This window comes from Procambarus clarkii, chromosome 4 (assembly GCF_040958095.1).
Source record: "Procambarus clarkii isolate CNS0578487 chromosome 4, FALCON_Pclarkii_2.0, whole genome shotgun sequence".
Taxonomy (NCBI): domain Eukaryota; kingdom Metazoa; phylum Arthropoda; class Malacostraca; order Decapoda; family Cambaridae; genus Procambarus; species Procambarus clarkii.
This window is the reverse complement of record NC_091153.1, coordinates 9,166,811-9,184,889: the sequence shown is the minus strand read 5'-3', so window position 1 is coordinate 9,184,889 and position 18,079 is coordinate 9,166,811. Positions and strand designations below refer to the sequence as shown.

The 18,079-nt window shown below is 40.8% G+C and overlaps 1 protein-coding gene across 1 annotated transcript in view; it reads left to right on the top strand.

Annotated features, from left to right (window-relative positions):
• Positions 1-18,079, top strand: part of LOC123751295 (hemicentin-2) — a 135,881-nt gene that overhangs the window by 103,357 nt on the left and 14,445 nt on the right. Inside the window, exons 9-14 of the mRNA XM_045733404.2 lie at positions 1,613-1,743; positions 2,251-2,416; positions 3,461-3,615; positions 10,715-10,850; positions 12,500-12,612; positions 17,718-17,901. Of these exons, the coding sequence (XP_045589360.2) occupies positions 1,613-1,743; positions 2,251-2,416; positions 3,461-3,615; positions 10,715-10,850; positions 12,500-12,612; positions 17,718-17,901 (885 nt within the window). The remainder of the gene's footprint in view (positions 1-1,612; positions 1,744-2,250; positions 2,417-3,460; positions 3,616-10,714; positions 10,851-12,499; positions 12,613-17,717; positions 17,902-18,079) is intronic.

Below are 18,079 nucleotides of genomic sequence, written 5' to 3'. Positions count from 1 at the left end.
TATAAGCTCGGGAAACTCTAATGATCTTTTAAGATATTCTGCAAGTTACTTAAGGAATGGAGATTGTAGAGAGTGCCTTCTCCACCCTAACACTCACCCAACCACATGGGCTGTTCGGTAGAGCGACGGTCTCGCTTCATGCAGGTTGGCATTCAATCCCCGACCGTCCAAGTGGTTGGGGCACCATTCCTTTCCCCCGTCCCATCCCAAATCCTTATCCTGACCCCTTCCCAGTGCTATATAGTCGTAATGGCTTGGTGCTTTCCTTTGATAATGCCTTCCTTCCACCCTATCACGCTGAATCACAAGGTGGCTGTGACTGTTACCCCGGCATCAGGAAGATACTTCACAGGATATTACACTCTGACGGGAGCTAAATGGGATGAGTCTGTAGCTTGGTATTGATTACCTTACGAGATGAGCCTCGCCATCAACGTGTTGGCCGAGGATGGCTGGCAGAGGTTGTGTGCAACTATACACCTTTGCATTTAACACCTTTTTTGTGTATTTATTTATTTATATATACAAGAGTTCTTACATTCTTGTACAGCCACTACCATGCATAGCGTTTAGGGCAAGTCCTTAATCCTAATTTTCGTACACACACCCCTTCAGGATGTAGCCCGTAGCAGCTGTCTAACTCCCAGGTACCTATTTACTGCTACGTAAACAGATGCATCAGGGTGAAAGAAACTCTACCAATTTGTTTCCGCCTCCACCGGGGATCGAAACCGAACCTTTAGGATTACGAACCTCTAGCGCTGTCCACTCAGCCGTCAGGCCCCTAAGTACACGCGCGCGCGCACACACACACACACACACACACACACACAAGAAGCAGGCCAAAACACTGTCTAGCTCCTACTTACTACTAGGCATTAGAGGCATCAGGGTGAAAGAAACTCTGCCCATTTGTTTCCGCCATCGCCGGGCATCGATCCCCGGTCCCTAGGACTACGAATCCCGAGCGCTGGCCATTCAGCCACTAGACCCCACGTATAAGTGTGTGTGTGTGTGTGTGTGTGTGTGTGTGTGTGTGTGTGTGTGTGTGTGTGTTGGGGGGGGGCGGAAACCTTCGGGTACCAAAGCATTTGAAGTTTGAGAAAGATTGTTGCGTTATATCGTTCACGAGTAAGGATATTTATATAAAACTTAAAAAGAATACGGATTCAAATTAGTACCAACCAATTTCCCTCACATCTATACAGAACATATACCAGCAATATTGCATCTGTACTTAAATAGCAATAAACTATTGAGAATTAACAGGTAAATCTGGCATTACCTGAGTAATATAAAATATTAAGAGTAAATGGCAGTTAAACCTATCAAAACAGCTGGCATGACTATGCCATAAGATAATGGCAGGCAAATCAGAAATAAAAAGTATTATATAATTTACTATAAGTTAATGCCACATAACTATGTCATAGTTACACTATTATGCATAATTTAGACAATATCGAAGCAACTATAAACAGGTTGGAAATGCCTTATATACGGTCCTCTATAACAAATAACATATATACCAGTCTAAATACCTATATCTAACGCCCCCAGTTCATTTATTATAATCTCGTGACTGAGGGCATGTATCCGTTCTGTCCCCCAGACCCGCCGTTGGTGTCCCTGTCCATAGGTCGCGGTCTGGACCCGGCGTCCATCAGGGAGGGGGTGGACGTCTACTTCACCTGCAGCGTCCAAGCCAACCCACCAGCCAATAAGATCATATTCTTCCACGAGGTGAGCTCTCTGCATGTCTTCATAGAGTTTGCTCAGTTGACCAATCCACACACTAGAAAATGAAGGGACGACGATGTTTCGGTCCGTCCTGGACCATTCTCAATCGACTTGAGAATGGTCCAGGATGGACCGAAACGTCGTCGTCCCTTCATTTTCTAGTGTATTTTCTGGTCAACATACTTCAGCCACGTTATTGTGACTCATCGCCTGCAAGGTTTGCTAAATGTCCTCCAGGAGGTTTCCTCAGCTGCATGTCTTCCATGGGTATTGGTAAGCTTCTTTACATAGGAATTTACCACAGAACAAAGCTTGACATAGACAATGATAACTACTTATTACTATTCAACTATTGCTTGACCTGGGATAATTATTGTCTTATAACAAGTCCTGACAGGAAAGAACATATTGGCTCGTCAAGTGTGTGTATATTAAAGACGCATAAGCGGTTCTCAATGCATACGAATGTAAACAGTTGTCATAACCACGAATGTTATTTATATCGTGCAGGGGACGGAGGTAACACAAGTGCACCAGGCGGAATTCAGAGTGCTGGTGACGGCCAACTCCCTGGTGCTGCAGAAGGTACAGAGGGTGGGCAGCGGCCGCTACTCCTGTAGAGCCACCAACAACAGAGGCTCCAAAACCAGCAACTTCGTCCGTCTCGATGTTTTGTGTGAGTAAAGTCTGCCATAATGTACTCAGCTAGTTGTACTCAACTAGTTGTGTTGGTGGGGGTTGAGCTTTGGCTCTTTGGTTCCGCCTCTCAACAGTCAAAAACTCGTGTACAGATACCTGAGCCTACTGGACTCTATTATATCTACATTTGAAACTGTGTATTTGGTCAGCCTCCACCACATGACTGTTTAATGTATTCAATTTGTTAACTACTCTGACACTGAAAAAAAATCTTTCTAATGTCTCTGTGGCTCATTTGGGTACTCAGTTTCCACTTGTTTGTGTTCCATCCGTGATAAAGAGTTTCTCTCTATCCATCCTGTCACCTCCCTGAGAATTTTGTAGGTGGTTATCATGTCTCCTCCCTTACTCTTCTGTTTTCCAGGGACGTGAGGTTCAGCTCCCTTAATCTTTCCTAGTAGCTCATACCTCTCAGTTCCGGGACGAGTCTGATGGCATACCTCTGAATCTTCTCTAACTTAGTCTTGTGCTTAACTAGGTATGGAATTCAGGCTTGAGCTGCTTATTCCAGAAATGGTCTGACATAGGTAGTTTGCAAGGTCCTGAACGATTCCTTAGAAAAGTTTCTATAGTCAGTTCTTATATTGGCCAATCTAGCATATATATATATATCCAATATATATATATATATATATATATATATATATATATATATATATATATATATATATATATATATATATATATATATATAATATATATATATGACAATGTCAGACCACGAAGGATTGAAACAGGAATGCCCTTAAGTACTTTCGAATTTAATAATACAACTTCAGAAGGTATGATCTCCTTCTGGAGATGTATTAATAAATGCGAAAGTACTTAAGAAAATTCCTGTTTAAATTTTTCGTGGTCTGACACTGTCACATTTATTATCACATGTTAATTTTCGTGATTTAAAGACACACACACACACACACACACATATATATATATATATATATATATATATATATATATATATATATATATATATATATATATATATATATATATATATATATCGGACGTGGTACAGACGAGCCGCGGTGCATGACAGAGAACCAGGTGGTGACTGTCACGCCTGGAGAGAACGCGACGGTTGACTGTGGGGTGGACGCCTTCCCTCCACCACACCGCTTCTCTTGGTCTCTCAACTCCACCAAGGGCCTCCAGGTCGTGCCCAAGGAGGAGGTGAGTATATAAACTTTCATTTTTTGTGTTTACTCTGCACTCTCTTACGCTACAATGGGGTAGTACAGAGTGTACAACACGCTTATCAGTTTATTTTTGTAACGAGTGTACCAATGTTGATTTGGTGTATGTGTTCGGTCTCATGGATAGAGTACAGAGGTTATATTTTGCTTGTGTGTTCTATGATATTTTGAGCGTTATCCAAAGGATTTCAACTAGTTTTTCCCCATTATTAGTATTTTTTATTTTTTAATAGCTTTGTTGGTTACCTTATTATAAGCCACCTATTCTGTTCAGAATAAAATAATATTATTATTTGATCAAAATTTTATATAAATTTTAAATTGACCTTTAAATCCTTTGGAATATCCTTTCATGCAGTAGAATTAATTTTTGAGTGTATTTCATAGTGTTGCATTTCAAGTAATTAAGTGTATTTTTGGTTAATATGGTAAATTTGGTAAATTTTATGTTGGATAACAGTAAAGATTATGAATATATTTTGTATGAGTTTCTGCATATGATTTATCATTCATTATTGGCTATGACAACTGATGGTCTTAAGGTCTTATCATAATAGCTGTATCTGGCAAAAGTTTCATTCGTTTATGATAAAAGAAATTAATTTGGATTTCGTTTCATTGTAACGTAGTTTTTTTCTGAACATTATTCAATGCTCTATTGTCGAGAACATACGCACTTGGCAACGCTCGGGTTTCACTCTCTTTCTTTGTCTTTTATGTTTTTATTTCCTATACATTGTTTTCATTCTTTAATGTTTCGTACCATCTCACTTCCAATTTATCTTCTTCTCTCTAACTCCTCAGACCTGACCTACTTCGCCCACCTTGTAACCCTGACCTGATCGGACCAAATGTTGATCTGACCTCTTGTTGACCTGAACTTATGTTGAACTTACCTACTTGAGGTTATCTTGAGGTTATCTTGAGATGATTTCGGGGCTTTAGTGTCCCCGCGGCCCGGTCCTCGACCAGGCCTCCACCCCCAGGAAGCAGCCCGTGACAGCTGACTAACACCCAGGCACCTATTTACTGCTAGGTAACAAGGGCATTCAGGGTGAAAGAAACTTTGCCCATTTGTTTGTGCCTCGTGCGGGAATCGAACCCGCGCCACAGAATTACGAGTCCTGCGCGCTATCCACCAGGCTATGAGGCCCCTGTACTATTGTCCTATATTTATATTGACTTGATCTATTGTCAACCAGACATCATGTTAACCTGGACTGACATCACTTCCAATCGTTCTCAACATTTCCTTACCTGCTGCTGAACTAGAACTAAGAACTAGAACTAGAACTAAGTTCTAGTTTTGTATCTTTCTGAAGGTTAATAATATCTAGTTATACGAGAAGTATGGATAAAAAGAGTTTAGTTCAGGCTAGTTATCACATCCAAGAGTTCTATTTTGTGAGGAATTTCGTAAACCTGAAATTGAATTTTTATTTAACTTTCAGACACATCAAATGATTAGAGGAGTCTCTTGTACCTCGACTCGACCATACAGAATACAGAAAAAAACTCTTCGGTAGCACACAACCAGTGGCTTGTTCCGTCAACAAACACATATGACATTCTATTTCATAACTAAAGCTCCCCAACATTCACTGTGCATATGAAACAAACAGTAACAATTCACAGTTGCCATTTTTTGGTCATTTAAGTTTAATTCACGTATGTAATAATAACGAACGTTTCTTATAGTAAATGCTAATCAATATTATTACATTTTGAAGGTTTATATAGAATTTGGTCTGGGAAGTGTTAGGTAAAGTGAGTTCTCTACGTTGTTTATGGATTGCTGGCAATGCCGTCTGTAAATAAGCGGAATTGGTTTCGAGATATAGCTTATAACATACCTTGAGGTTACCTTAAGGTGCTTCCGGGGCTTAGCGTCACCGCGGCCCGGTCGTCGACCAGGCCTCCTGGTTGCCGGACTGATCAACCAGGCTGTTGGACGCGGCTGCTCGCAGCCTGACGTATGAGTCACAGCCTGGATGATCAGGTATCCTTTGGAGGTGCTTATCCAGTTCTCTCTTGAACACTGTGAGGGGTCGGCCAATTATGCCCCTTACATGGTCAAGTGAATCATAAATAAGAAACTGACCAATGTAGATCTTATTTAATTAGTATTTGACTTGTACATTACGAACCAGAAAGTACTTTGTTTTGATAACGGACGAGGTTAATAAAATTCGGCCTAGACATTAAAAATTAAAACGAATATTTCTTGCGCCAGGAAATCTGAATTATAGGACAACAGGTTCTAACAGACCTGCAGACAAGGCATGAAAAGTTAGAACTAACTTTCCTGTACTCCTAATTAGGCACAATGTACATTCTAGTATAGCTTAGGTTTACTTTGCTCAGTTAGGCTAGTTCACATTTTTTAATACCTTTATACAATAAGTATATAATTTATAAACTGGTTATACGATGTATTCTCCCTAACACTGCAGTTAACTGTTCCTTAAGAAATTTTCAGGCAGTTTAATCTAGTTTCCGAACTGAAGCCATATTCCCAGAGGCATTCAGAATGTTCTGGTTTACAAGTATGTAGCCCAATGAGAGGATTATGCCTTGCTCTCTTCCTCTGAGTACTGTGAACATTTGAATCCAAAGAACATATGTGACTTTCCCCATGAAAGAAAGGTTCCACGTCTATTATATGGCCCGGTAATTTTGTCCATAAATATACAACCATATTGTAAACCAATAGTTACTCAGGTCTTTCCTCAGTCTAACCTTCAGATTCCAGCGCTATGAAAGATTATTAGATATACATTTTAACTAGTTGCCTCTTGCTACATATAATAGTGTGCCTAACATAACTTCTAGATGCATTATAAAACTAAATCCAGTTTTGAAGGCGATGAGTTACAATAACGTGGCTAAAGTATGTTGACCAGACCACACACTAAACGGTGAAGGGACGACAACGTTTCGGTCCGTCCTGGACCATTCTCAAGTCGATTGTCAAGACAATCGACAATCAAGACAATCGACTTGAGAATGGTCCAGGACGGAGCAAAACGTAGTCGTTCCTTCACCTTCTAATGTGTGGTCTGGTCAATAAATCCCATTTTCATAGAAAACCAGCTGCTACATAACCTCTGCATATTTGACTAGCGTAGAAGTGATCTCTGATTATGAAGTACATTATAACTGCAAAAATCTGTTTCGCTGTGGAACCTACAGCCAAAAAAAAAGTTGACCCGTGTTACATGCATAAAAAAATCAATTCTGGCAAAGTCAGGGTAATCCCAGGGAATTAACCACTCCAACCACTCAGAATCCAATGCTGTGAGAATTGAAGATTTATTGGATTCACATTCCGAATCACACTCGGGAAAATTCAATCATGGTGCATATTTTATGGAGTTCACGGTAAAAATGTTAGTTAATTATTAAGTAAATATTATATTATAATATTTTATTAGAATATAAAATGTATGTGGATAAAATATATGTGGATGGGTCGGTGCTCAATGTGGGAAGAGAGTGTTTTGTTCAAGTGAGAGTTGTGGGACCGTAGCTAAAGCGGAACAGTTCAACAATGGTTGTTGAACACTAACATGGGCACCAGTGAACAAGTGGTGGGCCACAGCCATCATGGGGCCTGATGGCTGAGTGCGCAGCACTCGGGATTCGTAAACCTAGGGACCAGGGATCTATTCCCGGCGATGGCGGAAACAAATGGGCAAAGTTTCTTTCGCCCTGATGCATCTGTTCACCTAGCAGTAAAATAGGTACCTGTTATACAACTGTGACGGGCTGCTTCCTGGGTGTGTGTGTGTTTGTGTGGAAAAAAACAGTCGATTGACAGTTGAGAGGCGGGCCGAAAGAGCCAGAGCTCAACCCCCGCAAGAACAACTAGGTGAATATAAGCGGGAGGCCATAGGTAAGATTACCCATTCCAGGGTGTTTAATGTATCCCCTTAAGTCTTGAGGAAGAAGGGCGTTACCTCACCTTGTTACATATACTCGTACATACCCTGAAATCCTCTGTATTCTTCTGTTCCAAAACCTCAACTAAATCGCTTTATTGTGTTCTCCAATATATATACAGACGATCACTTATGTTTACAAAGTGTAAACACCAAAATCTGTGTTTTGGACATTCTATTTGTCCCCCAATCGGTAACAATAGTAAAGTTCAGCCTCAGCTTTCGTAGTATGTAAACATCACAAAATGTTTAAATCATTTGTCTCTTCTCTTTAAGGCGCGGATCTCGCGTGGCAGCAGCGGATTTTTCAAGTACCTGTTTAATTAATGTGTTTTCTTTTTGTAACTTTTTTTTACGTTTGTTTAATCATGCTCTGGGATGCGGCAGCGTATTTCGCTGCATCTCTCATAGTCCTCTCAACCCTGATACAATCAAGTCAAATGATGTTAATGTTTCCGCAAATGTCTACCATTATCGGGGCTCAGTTTATCCAGATTCTGTTCATTGATTAGCTTGGTGGTCCTCTCAATAACGTCTGTAGTTACCGTGAATAGGACCATACGTACTCGGAAACCTTGACGTTAGGAGGACTTTCTTCACCACTGTTACCAGACCATTTACCATAAATACCACTCTGAGTACACATCTCGTTTCTTATCTCTCGAATCCATATCCTGATCCCTTCCAAGTGCTATGTAGTAGTAATAGCTTGGCGCCTTTCTCCTGATAATTCCCACCCTCCCTCTCGAAAACATGTGTTCCGGACTTACTTCCTATATTCCTCATTTATATCAGCAAATTTAGCAAAAGAAGGATTTAGCAAATCTCTCATTACTCAAATAATTGTGATAAATATGAACCTATTCATCGAGTTTGCCTCCACTAATCTATTTTTTACAAATTACATTTCATAACTTGTCTCACATTGACGAAACCTGTTTCTAATATCTGTGTGATTTACTTGGATACTTTGGGCCCTTCTTTTCTTGCCAGAGTTCCACACCAATCAAATAATCAGTCCTCGTCTACCATATGTCTTTCCCAGATAACTTGGCATGCAGTAATCATGTTCTACTAGCCAAATTTTAGTAATTTTCGTTAATTCATATCGCATGTATGTAAGACTAACAGACTTTAATCTGGGCGCCTCCTGTCTCTCTGCAGTATTGTACATTGGCTTTATATTGGGTGTATTGTCAAAGACTGTTCAGTGAACAACGGAGACCCAATTCGTCCTGTCCTTTCAAGCATTCATTTTCTTGATTTTGTTGTGGAAAATTATAAGATTTATCAGGAACATATTTTGTTTATCTTTTATGAAGCGTTTATCTCCAGTTTTTCAACTCTGTTTTTTCTAGTATTTTTCAGAATATGCATGTCAAAAATTCTTGTCTGTAAGTAAAGGCCTCCTGTCTCTCTCTCTCTCTTTTCCAATACATTGGCACCACATATGCACCATTCCATGTACGAGGTCCATTGATCCTTGAACCTTGCACTAATACTTTGCATTTGTTTCAGTTAAACATTAGTAGCCATTTATTGTAACATTCTTTTAGTATGATTAATTCATCCAAAATTTCTTTTCTGTCTTCCTCTTAATTCTTCTTCTTAAAAGTTTTTGTATCATTAGAAAACAGTGTGCGAAGAAGATCATATGAATAAAAAAGAAAAAAAGAGTTATTCTTTAGTAACTGCGTCTTTGTTTACAAATCGACCCTGAGTTCTATACTCTCTCTGGGACAAATATTTTACCGTCTGTTGCAAAGGAACCCTTTTTATATCACAGAAGCATTTTTTCTGTCTCTCCTGCTTGTTCCTCTTGCTACATGAATCAGTCTCATGAGCAAGAAATAAAATGTCTGCCATCTCTCTGGTGTCTTGTTTGTTCCCCGTCGTTCGATCATTGAGTTTTGTCGAGTTTGCGTGGAAATTATGAGCCGACCATGAACAGCTGCCGGTGTTTTTATAGAGGATTTTTGTACACATGTTTCACGTCTGCCTAATTTTCTTGCTATGTTTTCTCTGACCTTGTCCTGGTAATCAAGTAAAGAGCACTGACCTCTGGTTTAGCTGACACCAACATTCGTTATTGTAAGTCTATCAACTTTATTGTTGTTCTCCAGTGTATGCGTACTCACCAAGTTGTGCTTGCGGGGGTTGAGCTTTGGCACTTTGGTCCAGCCTCTCAACTGTCGAGGTATGTGTGTGTGTGTGTGTGTGTGTGTGTGTGTGTGTGTGTGTGTGTGTGTGTGTGTGTGTGTGTGTGTGTGTGAGTGTGTGTGTGTGTGTGTGTACTCACCTAATTGTACTCACCTAATTGTGCTTGCGGGGGTTGAGCTCTGGCTCTTTGGTCCCGCCTCTCAACCGTCAATCAACTGGTGTACAGATTCCTGAGCCTACTGGGCTCTATCATATCTACATTTAAAACTGTGTATAGAGTCAGCCTCCACCGAGTCAGCCTCCACCACATCACTTCCTAGTGCATTCCATTTACTAACTACTCTGACACTGAAAAAGTTCTTTCTAATGTCTCTGTGGCTCATTTGGGTACTCAGCTTCCACCTGTGTCCCCTTGTTCGCGTCCCTCCAGTGTTGAATAGTGTGTGTGTGTGTGTGTGTGTGTGTGTGTGTGTATGTGTGTGTGTGTGTAAAGGAGTGACGTTATCTGCTGCATGTTAAGTGATCAATCGTCCTAGTCCGCAGTATCTGTGTAAAATTTAAGATTTACATGATTTATTTCTTGTATGGCAGTAGAAACGCACAAGCTTGAAGCCTTTTGGGAAAGAAAATATATTTACATTTATTATCATCTAAACTTTTCTAACATTTGTTATCCTTGTCCTGGAATCGAAACAATGTTTCTGGTATAATTATCCTTGCTGCTTTCCGCAAGCTTTCTGGGAAAATGTTCTCTATAATCCTAATTCCTCTTTTAGTTTTAGTGAGCTAATACTACAGTTATTGTACTGATTATAATACAAATGTTTCTTTTGCTAACTCTTAACATATTCCATCTGAAAGTAATTTTCATCAGGTAATACTCCAACTATTCACCTTAACTGGTTGTTTTTCTCCGAAATTCCTCGACACCTTGTAGTTCCCGAGAGAATTATAACGTGGGATGCTCTCCTACAGTACGAGTCAACAGGCAGTAGCTCGAGGCTGACCTACATAACACCGTTAACACTCAAGAAGATGATCATTCTCTGTTGGGCCGTCAACGAGCTTGGCACTCTGCGCCAACCCTGCACCACCACACTCATAGCTGCAGGTCAGTACAGGTTGTGTCAATACTGTCCCGCCACACACATAGCTGCAGGTCAGTACAGGTTGTGTCAATACTGTCCCGCCACACTCATAGCTGCAGGTCAGTACAGGTTGTGTCAATACTGTCCCGCCACACTCATAGCTGCAGGTCAGTACAGGCTGTGTCAATACTGTCCCGCCTCACTCATAACTGCAGGTCAGTACAGGTCAACCCTGCACTACCACACTCATAGCTGCAGGTCAGTACAGGCAGCGTCAATACTGTCCCGCCTCACTCATAGCTGCAGGTCAGTACAGGCAGCGTCAATACTGTCCCGCCTCACTCATAGCTGCAGGTCAGTACAGGCTGCGTCAGCCCTGAACCACCACATTCATAGCTGCAGGTCAGTACACGCTGCGTCAGCCCTGCACCACCACATTCATAGCTGCAGGTCAGTACAGGTCAACACTGCCCCACCACACTCATAGTTACAGGTCAGAATAGGTTCATCACCCTTATGGAAACTGAATAGTCGCTCTACCTCTGCTTGCACCATCAACCTGAGTCAATCCTTCAATCCTTTTCGTCAGCCCTGCACCATCAACCTGCGTTACACAAACACCATAACACTAATTGGTGCAGGAGAATAAATGCTGGAGCACTTGATGGCCATTCAATCGAGAGTGCAGAAATAACTCGGGTAAATTAATGAATGTTCTCTTTATATGATTAAATCTGGCGAGTCTCGACTGAATGGTCCCACTGGTCTCTGTTCCCCCTGTTATACAGCTGTTCCCACTAACCTGAAATCCCTTGTTATACAGCTGTTCCCACTGACCAGAGGTCCCATGTTATACAGCTGTTCCCACTGACCAGAGGTCCCTTGCAATACAGCTGTTCCCACTAACCTGTAATCCCTTGTTATACAGCTGTTCCCACTGACCAGAGGTCCCTTGCAATACAGCTGTTCCCACTAACCTGAAATCCCTTGTTATTCAGCTGTTCCCACTGACCAGAGGTCCCTTGCAATACAGCTGTTCCCACTAACCTGTAATCCCTTGTTATACAGCTGTTCCCACTGACCAGAGGCCCCTTGCAATACAGCTGCTCCCACTAACCTGTAATCACTTGTTATACAGCTGTTCCCACTGACCAGAGGTCCCTTGCAATACAGCTGTTCCCACTAACCTGAAATCCCTTGTTATACAGCTGTTCCCACTGACCTCTGGTCCCATGTTGTATCTTCCTGTTAAAAGTTTTCATCTCAATATGTTAATAATTATATAACATAGAATGTGAAGCGGTAGCAGTAGTAGCCCTCAGCTGCTATATAGTAGTAGCAGAGATAACCACCAATACCTTATCTCCGAAATATTCGAAACGATTAGTGCTTAGGATGTGGGTTGTGTCGGGTACATAGAGCTTTGCAATTATTTTATTCACTCTCGTGTTCTTGGGGTTAGCTTCATAATACGTCCAGAGTTTGTCAGTGCAGACTACTTATCACATGCTTCTATGACTAACCATCCTATGTGATGGGGATTTTTAGCATCACTGTTAGTTTTTTTGACACACTGTCCTCCCCTTCATACAGTCTAGGACAGCTGCACAAATTCAGATGTACCTAAATGTGTTAATAAAAAAATAAAATAAAGGGGGTTGTCTCTCCCCAGGTGTGCCTGAGCGGGTGGAGAGCTGTGAGGTGGTGGAGCAACGAGTGTCGTCTCTCAAGGTATCCTGTGTGCCCGGGTTCGACGGAGGCCTCGAGCAACATTTTATTGCTTTGGTGAGTGCAACATGTTAAGTGCTCCGACCTTTATGGTCTCATAACTTCATGATCTTTATTTATGTTATTTGCTGTTCATATGGGTTTGAGACTTATCTTTAATATCGTGGTGAATAGACAATTTTCTAAACAAATAAAGCATACAATATAAAATATATATCAGAATATATTATTTACAACATGAGTAACTCCTCCATGAAAACGGCCGACATTAATAATATCTTTCAGTATGACATGTTTGATTTCTTTCATATCCCATGGGAAACTTATGACAAAGCAATAGCAATTTTAACAAAACAAATTGTGTGAGAATGCTAAAAGAATAACTAGTAAATAACATTGGATCGAACTTCTATCACCGTAGTACATGTTTTCACTGTACTCCTAGTAACATCATGGCACTGAATTTGCCTCATGCCTTGTGATATTTACAACGTTGAGGACGAAGAGAACAATCTCCTGTGAGTGTTTACCAAAATGTACTAAGCTAAGGGAGGATCTGTGAGTATGTGTTTGAAATAATTACCCAAATGAAAAACACAAAGGTAATCCAGCCAGACAAATAATGGTTGGTGATCAGAAAGAGGAGAAAACAAGCTTGAAGGAAAGTTTCTGACTTTCGAATTGAGATCTTAGACTCTTATTGTGCTTCCCGATGTGTGCAGTGAGGAGGCAGCGAGGATTGACAGACACAGAACAGCTGTAAGAATTGACAAACATAATAGAAACTTCTTAATATTTGTGAAATCAAAGTCAGGTCATATTGATTGGAGGATTTGAATCATAGTAAGAAAATCAGGTATTTCAGAGATATTCTATTAAGGAAATGGATCGTACCGTAGACTACAAAATTGGAAAATATTGTTAGTAACAATGACTAGCAAATTTTTTCGTCAGTGAAAATACAGGAAAAAATGGGGGAGAGGCATTGCTAGGCCAATTTAAGACTGTCATTATATATATTAGTTATAAAGGACAGATCCCGATAATTGGGGATATATCCTGAATGAGGAGTTGGTTATATAATTTGGTCTCGGTAATTGTTGTCAAGTGTGTGGAGAAATGTTGGATTTGTAATCTATTATCACTCAGACAACCGGAACAAATTCAATGCAAATTTGAAACATGTTATAGAGATGAGGTACATCTATCTCGGGCAGGAATGGAAGTATTTGCGGTTGGAAGCATGCAGGCCGTTAGGTTTATGATTTATTAAGGTTTAGCTACACAAGGCTGATGAACAGGGTGTGCAAATAACTTGGCTTTATTTGAGGAGGAACATTTTAAGAAAACGTACGAAAAATTAAAAAAAATGCCAAGAAGAATTTTCATAAAAATATTCTTATGTGTTACTATTCTGTCTCCTTTTTTCCCTTCCGTTGTGGTCAGGTCAAGTTCCATCAGCCATTCTTCGCAGCTCTGGTCCCTCAGGTCAAAAACGAACCGTGTTTCATTTGGATCTTTTCTAGATATTATGTTTTTTGGGAGTGTCAGAAAGAGGGTGTTTGGAGTGGTATTGTTGGAATGGAGTCGCAGGAATAGTATAATAAGTACTGAGTGGATGATGGATGTGGTGGGAATTTTGTAATAGGAGTAATGTGGTCGAATTAGAGGAATCGGAATGGTAACGACTGACCTGTGCACTACAAACTTTGCTAGAGAAAGGTGGTTAAGATAAAGATTGTGTTCAGAATGGCTTTATAAGGGTGATGTGGAGGTCTGTGTGGAAAGAATGATGTGCTAGGAAACGTCAAGTAGGAAATATTGATGTCAGCTGGTGATATCAATGGTGGGAATTCTGTAGATGTAAAGGATGGCTGGAATGCGTGAGAAATATGTGGCTGTGTTTGATGCACAGCAGGAGACGAGGTACAAAATGATAAATAAAATATCAATAAAATATCAATAATGAACTAAGTAGTATTAAAGATGGTTTGAATGTTTAAGAGAAGAACAAATATTTAGACGCACGAAGCTTATTCTGATCAGTGTAAATCAGATTAATATACTGATTAACATATAATATTGTCTGATTGATATAATCATGCTAAGAGTGTTAAAGCCAAGTGCTTTGAGGCTAAATGTAAAGTGGCTGAGTGCATGGAGGCTAAGTGAATGGTGACTGATAGCGTGAAGGCTAAGTGTTTGGTGGCTAAGTGCGTGGATACTAAGTGTATGGTGCCTAAGTGCGTGCAGACGAAGTATAATATAGAGATAAAAGAAGCACCACCTAATGGAAGAAGTCATGTAACCTTCTAGACAAAACTTGGTAAAATGGAAGTTTAGGTGATAATAGAACAACTTTAATCACGTGGCATTTCCGTAGATGGGTTCTGAAAAGTAATGAGCGCGATATTAATTTCGGGCGAGGTTCACGCGGGATATAAAATTTTAAAATGCAAATTGCGTGCCCAATTGATATAAACTTCAAATTTTCGTAATAGCTAGCAAACGAATAATTTAATTTACACGTAAGTGGCGTAATGGTAATCTTTAAAATTAGGCATATTTAGACCATGTCAATCTAGATTAAGAGCCTACAAGAAATGAGAAGACAATCTTTGCTAAACTCAGACTGCCTCGTTGTGTTCTGATCTCAGCTAATGTCGCAGAATGGGTGTCGGACGAAATTCAGAAGAGGGAAGGGTGTCGGACGAAGTCCAGAAGAGAGAAGGGTCTCGGACAAAGTCCAGGAGAGGGAAGGGTGTCGGACAAAGTCCAGGAGAGGGAAGGCTGTCAAACAAAGTCCAGGAGAGGGAAGGGTCTCGGACAAAGTCCAGGAGAGGGAAGGGTCTCGGACAAAGTCCAGGAGAGGGAAGGGTGTCGGACAAAGTCCAGGAGAGGGAAGGCTGTCAGACAAAGTCCAGGAGAGGGAAGGGTCTCGGACAGAGTCCAGGAGAGGGAAGGGTCTCGAACAAAGTCCAGGAGAGGGAAGGGTGTCGGACAAAGTCCAGGAGAGGGAAGGCTGTCAGACAAAGTCCAGGAGAGGGAAGGGTCTCGGACAAAGTCCAGGAGAGGGAAGGGTCTCGAACAAAGTCCAGGAGAGGGAAGGGTCTCGGACAAAGTCCAGGAGAGGGAAGGGTCTCGGACAAAGTCCAGGAGAGGGAAGGGTCTCGGACAAAGTCCAGGAGAGGGAAGGGTGTCGGACAAAGTCCAGGAGAGGGAAGGCTGTCAGACAAAGTCCAGGAGAGGGAAGGGTCTCGGACAAAGTCCAGGAGAGGGAAGGGTCTCGGACAAAGTCCAGGAGAGGGAAAAGTGTCGTGGCCACGACGACAATTTTAATAAATTTTCTTTATGAAATAAAGAAGTAATATGACGGAAATAAATAAATTACATTATTTTAAGTTCATACAGATGTAAAGAGGAACAGGTTGGTGGGTGGAGGATCATGCAAGTAGATGGAAGGTAAACAAGTGGGATGGGGAGAAAGATAAAGGTAAGTATTTGAGGAAGGAAAAATAAGTACGTGGAACATCAGGCAAGTGGGTGATGGAGGCCGTCACACATGATCGAAACCTAGCTAAATGTATCACTATGTTAAAAGCAACATTCTCACATTACTGCAACGATGTTGACACTTGACAGTCTACAGGAATGTCTGCTGGCTAAACCTTCAAACAGCCCTCGGGTCATCCCAGGTTGACGAGAATATGGTGTCGCCTCTGTGGTCATGACCCCTCAATCCAGATCCATTTATCCATATAGGCGAGAGAATAATCCTTCACACCCGGAGCTGCATGGATGAGGTCTCGACCCGTGCCTCCAGTGGCCTCACTCACTGAGGCTTGGGATGCCCCCCTCACTCCTCATCCCAATGATCATGTTCATAGATTGTTTAGCCTCATGGCACGTGAATGATTGTGATGCTCTTATCATCATACACATGGTAGATTCAACGTGGGTCTAATGAGACGTCCACTTTGTTTCTTTTAATGGCTCTAATACCAGTTAAAACTGTAATGATTTGTATTAATTATTGGCATTTAAAGCTTCTAAATATAAATATAAATCAAGACTATACCACACGTAATTATAATCATTACGTGTTATGATGTTATTAAGACTCTCTCAGATAAATAATTTTCTGTATTTCTATGTCCCTTATTGCAATAGTAAATGTACAAACATTTGTGAAGGATGATTGTGATTTTGAATTTGGATTTCATCCTACAATCAGTCACTTTATATTTTTTCTGTCACTTCTCGGGAGGGCGTCGTCAGCCTCGTCAGGTGTACCCCTCATTGACAGACCACTTCACTCACTGAGCTATGATTGGCTCATCCAAATGAAGCCTATATCTGATTGGATTATTTTTTTTTCAAATCAGCCCAATCAACGCCTTGAAAGATTGTCATAAGAGTTCCCAAACATTCTGGGCTCAGTGGCTCTTGTATTTCCCGTTTCCAATACACAATAATATATCAGGGTTTATAACAAAAAAATATGGTTTAAAGAAACTCCCAAAGGGAATATAATGTACGTCTGAGAACCTATTGTGTGAGTGATGACTAGTTGTGTGTGTGATGACCAGTGATGTGATTAGACACACAACTGCAATAACAGTTGACGAGGGTTAGAGTATAGAGCGAAGAACGCCAAGCTCTGTTTATCTTCCTCTATTCGTCTCTTTGACTTTTCCCTTAAACTTTGTAAGGATTTTTCAAATATAATTTTTGTCATGTTACGTAATTCGAAACACGTGTCTACTCTCTCTCCATTACTACGTATAGCACTCAAGTTCCACTAATGCGGTAAATTCAGCATATTTTTTACGTTTATATGAACTATTCCCCAATTTCTTGTGTAACAATTTATTTTTACTCACTGATTTTTTAACTATCTATTTTTTAACTATTCAACCTTCTGCCTCATCCTCCAATCCATTCTCTCCTCATCCACCTTTCTTCTTCTTAAGGATTGGATTCCAGAAGATCCAAGTGGTTCAGAATCGCTTCTTCACTTCGTTTTCAGATCCTGGTTCATAGACTTCGTTACCATATCCTAGCCCTGTGCTATGCAGACAATATGGATGAATAGTGAAGCTATTATGGCCTCAGTATTTCTCCCCAATGATTTACCTCCTCCACTCTGGTGATGCCTGCAGGTGATGGAGCCGCTGACTAACCGTGTAGTAGCCAACGTCACCGCACTCACTCCGGAGTTCAGCATCGGGGGTCTGGCGGCCGGCTTGGACTACTCCGTTAAAGTCTTCTCCTACAACAGTAAGGGTTCCTCGCCACCTTACCTACTCGACGGCTTCTCGCTCAAAGTCGCTGAGAACCGCATGGGTGAGTATTACATCTTATTTTAAAACATTATTAGATGAAGCACATGATAAGTCATCGATCCAAAATCAGTTAAGGCGCATTGAATTGTATTTTTTTCTGCGTTTGGGTATACTATGATGTTATGTATTTGCCGATCATTTATTAGTGAAAAACATATCTTACACAAATTGATTTTGAT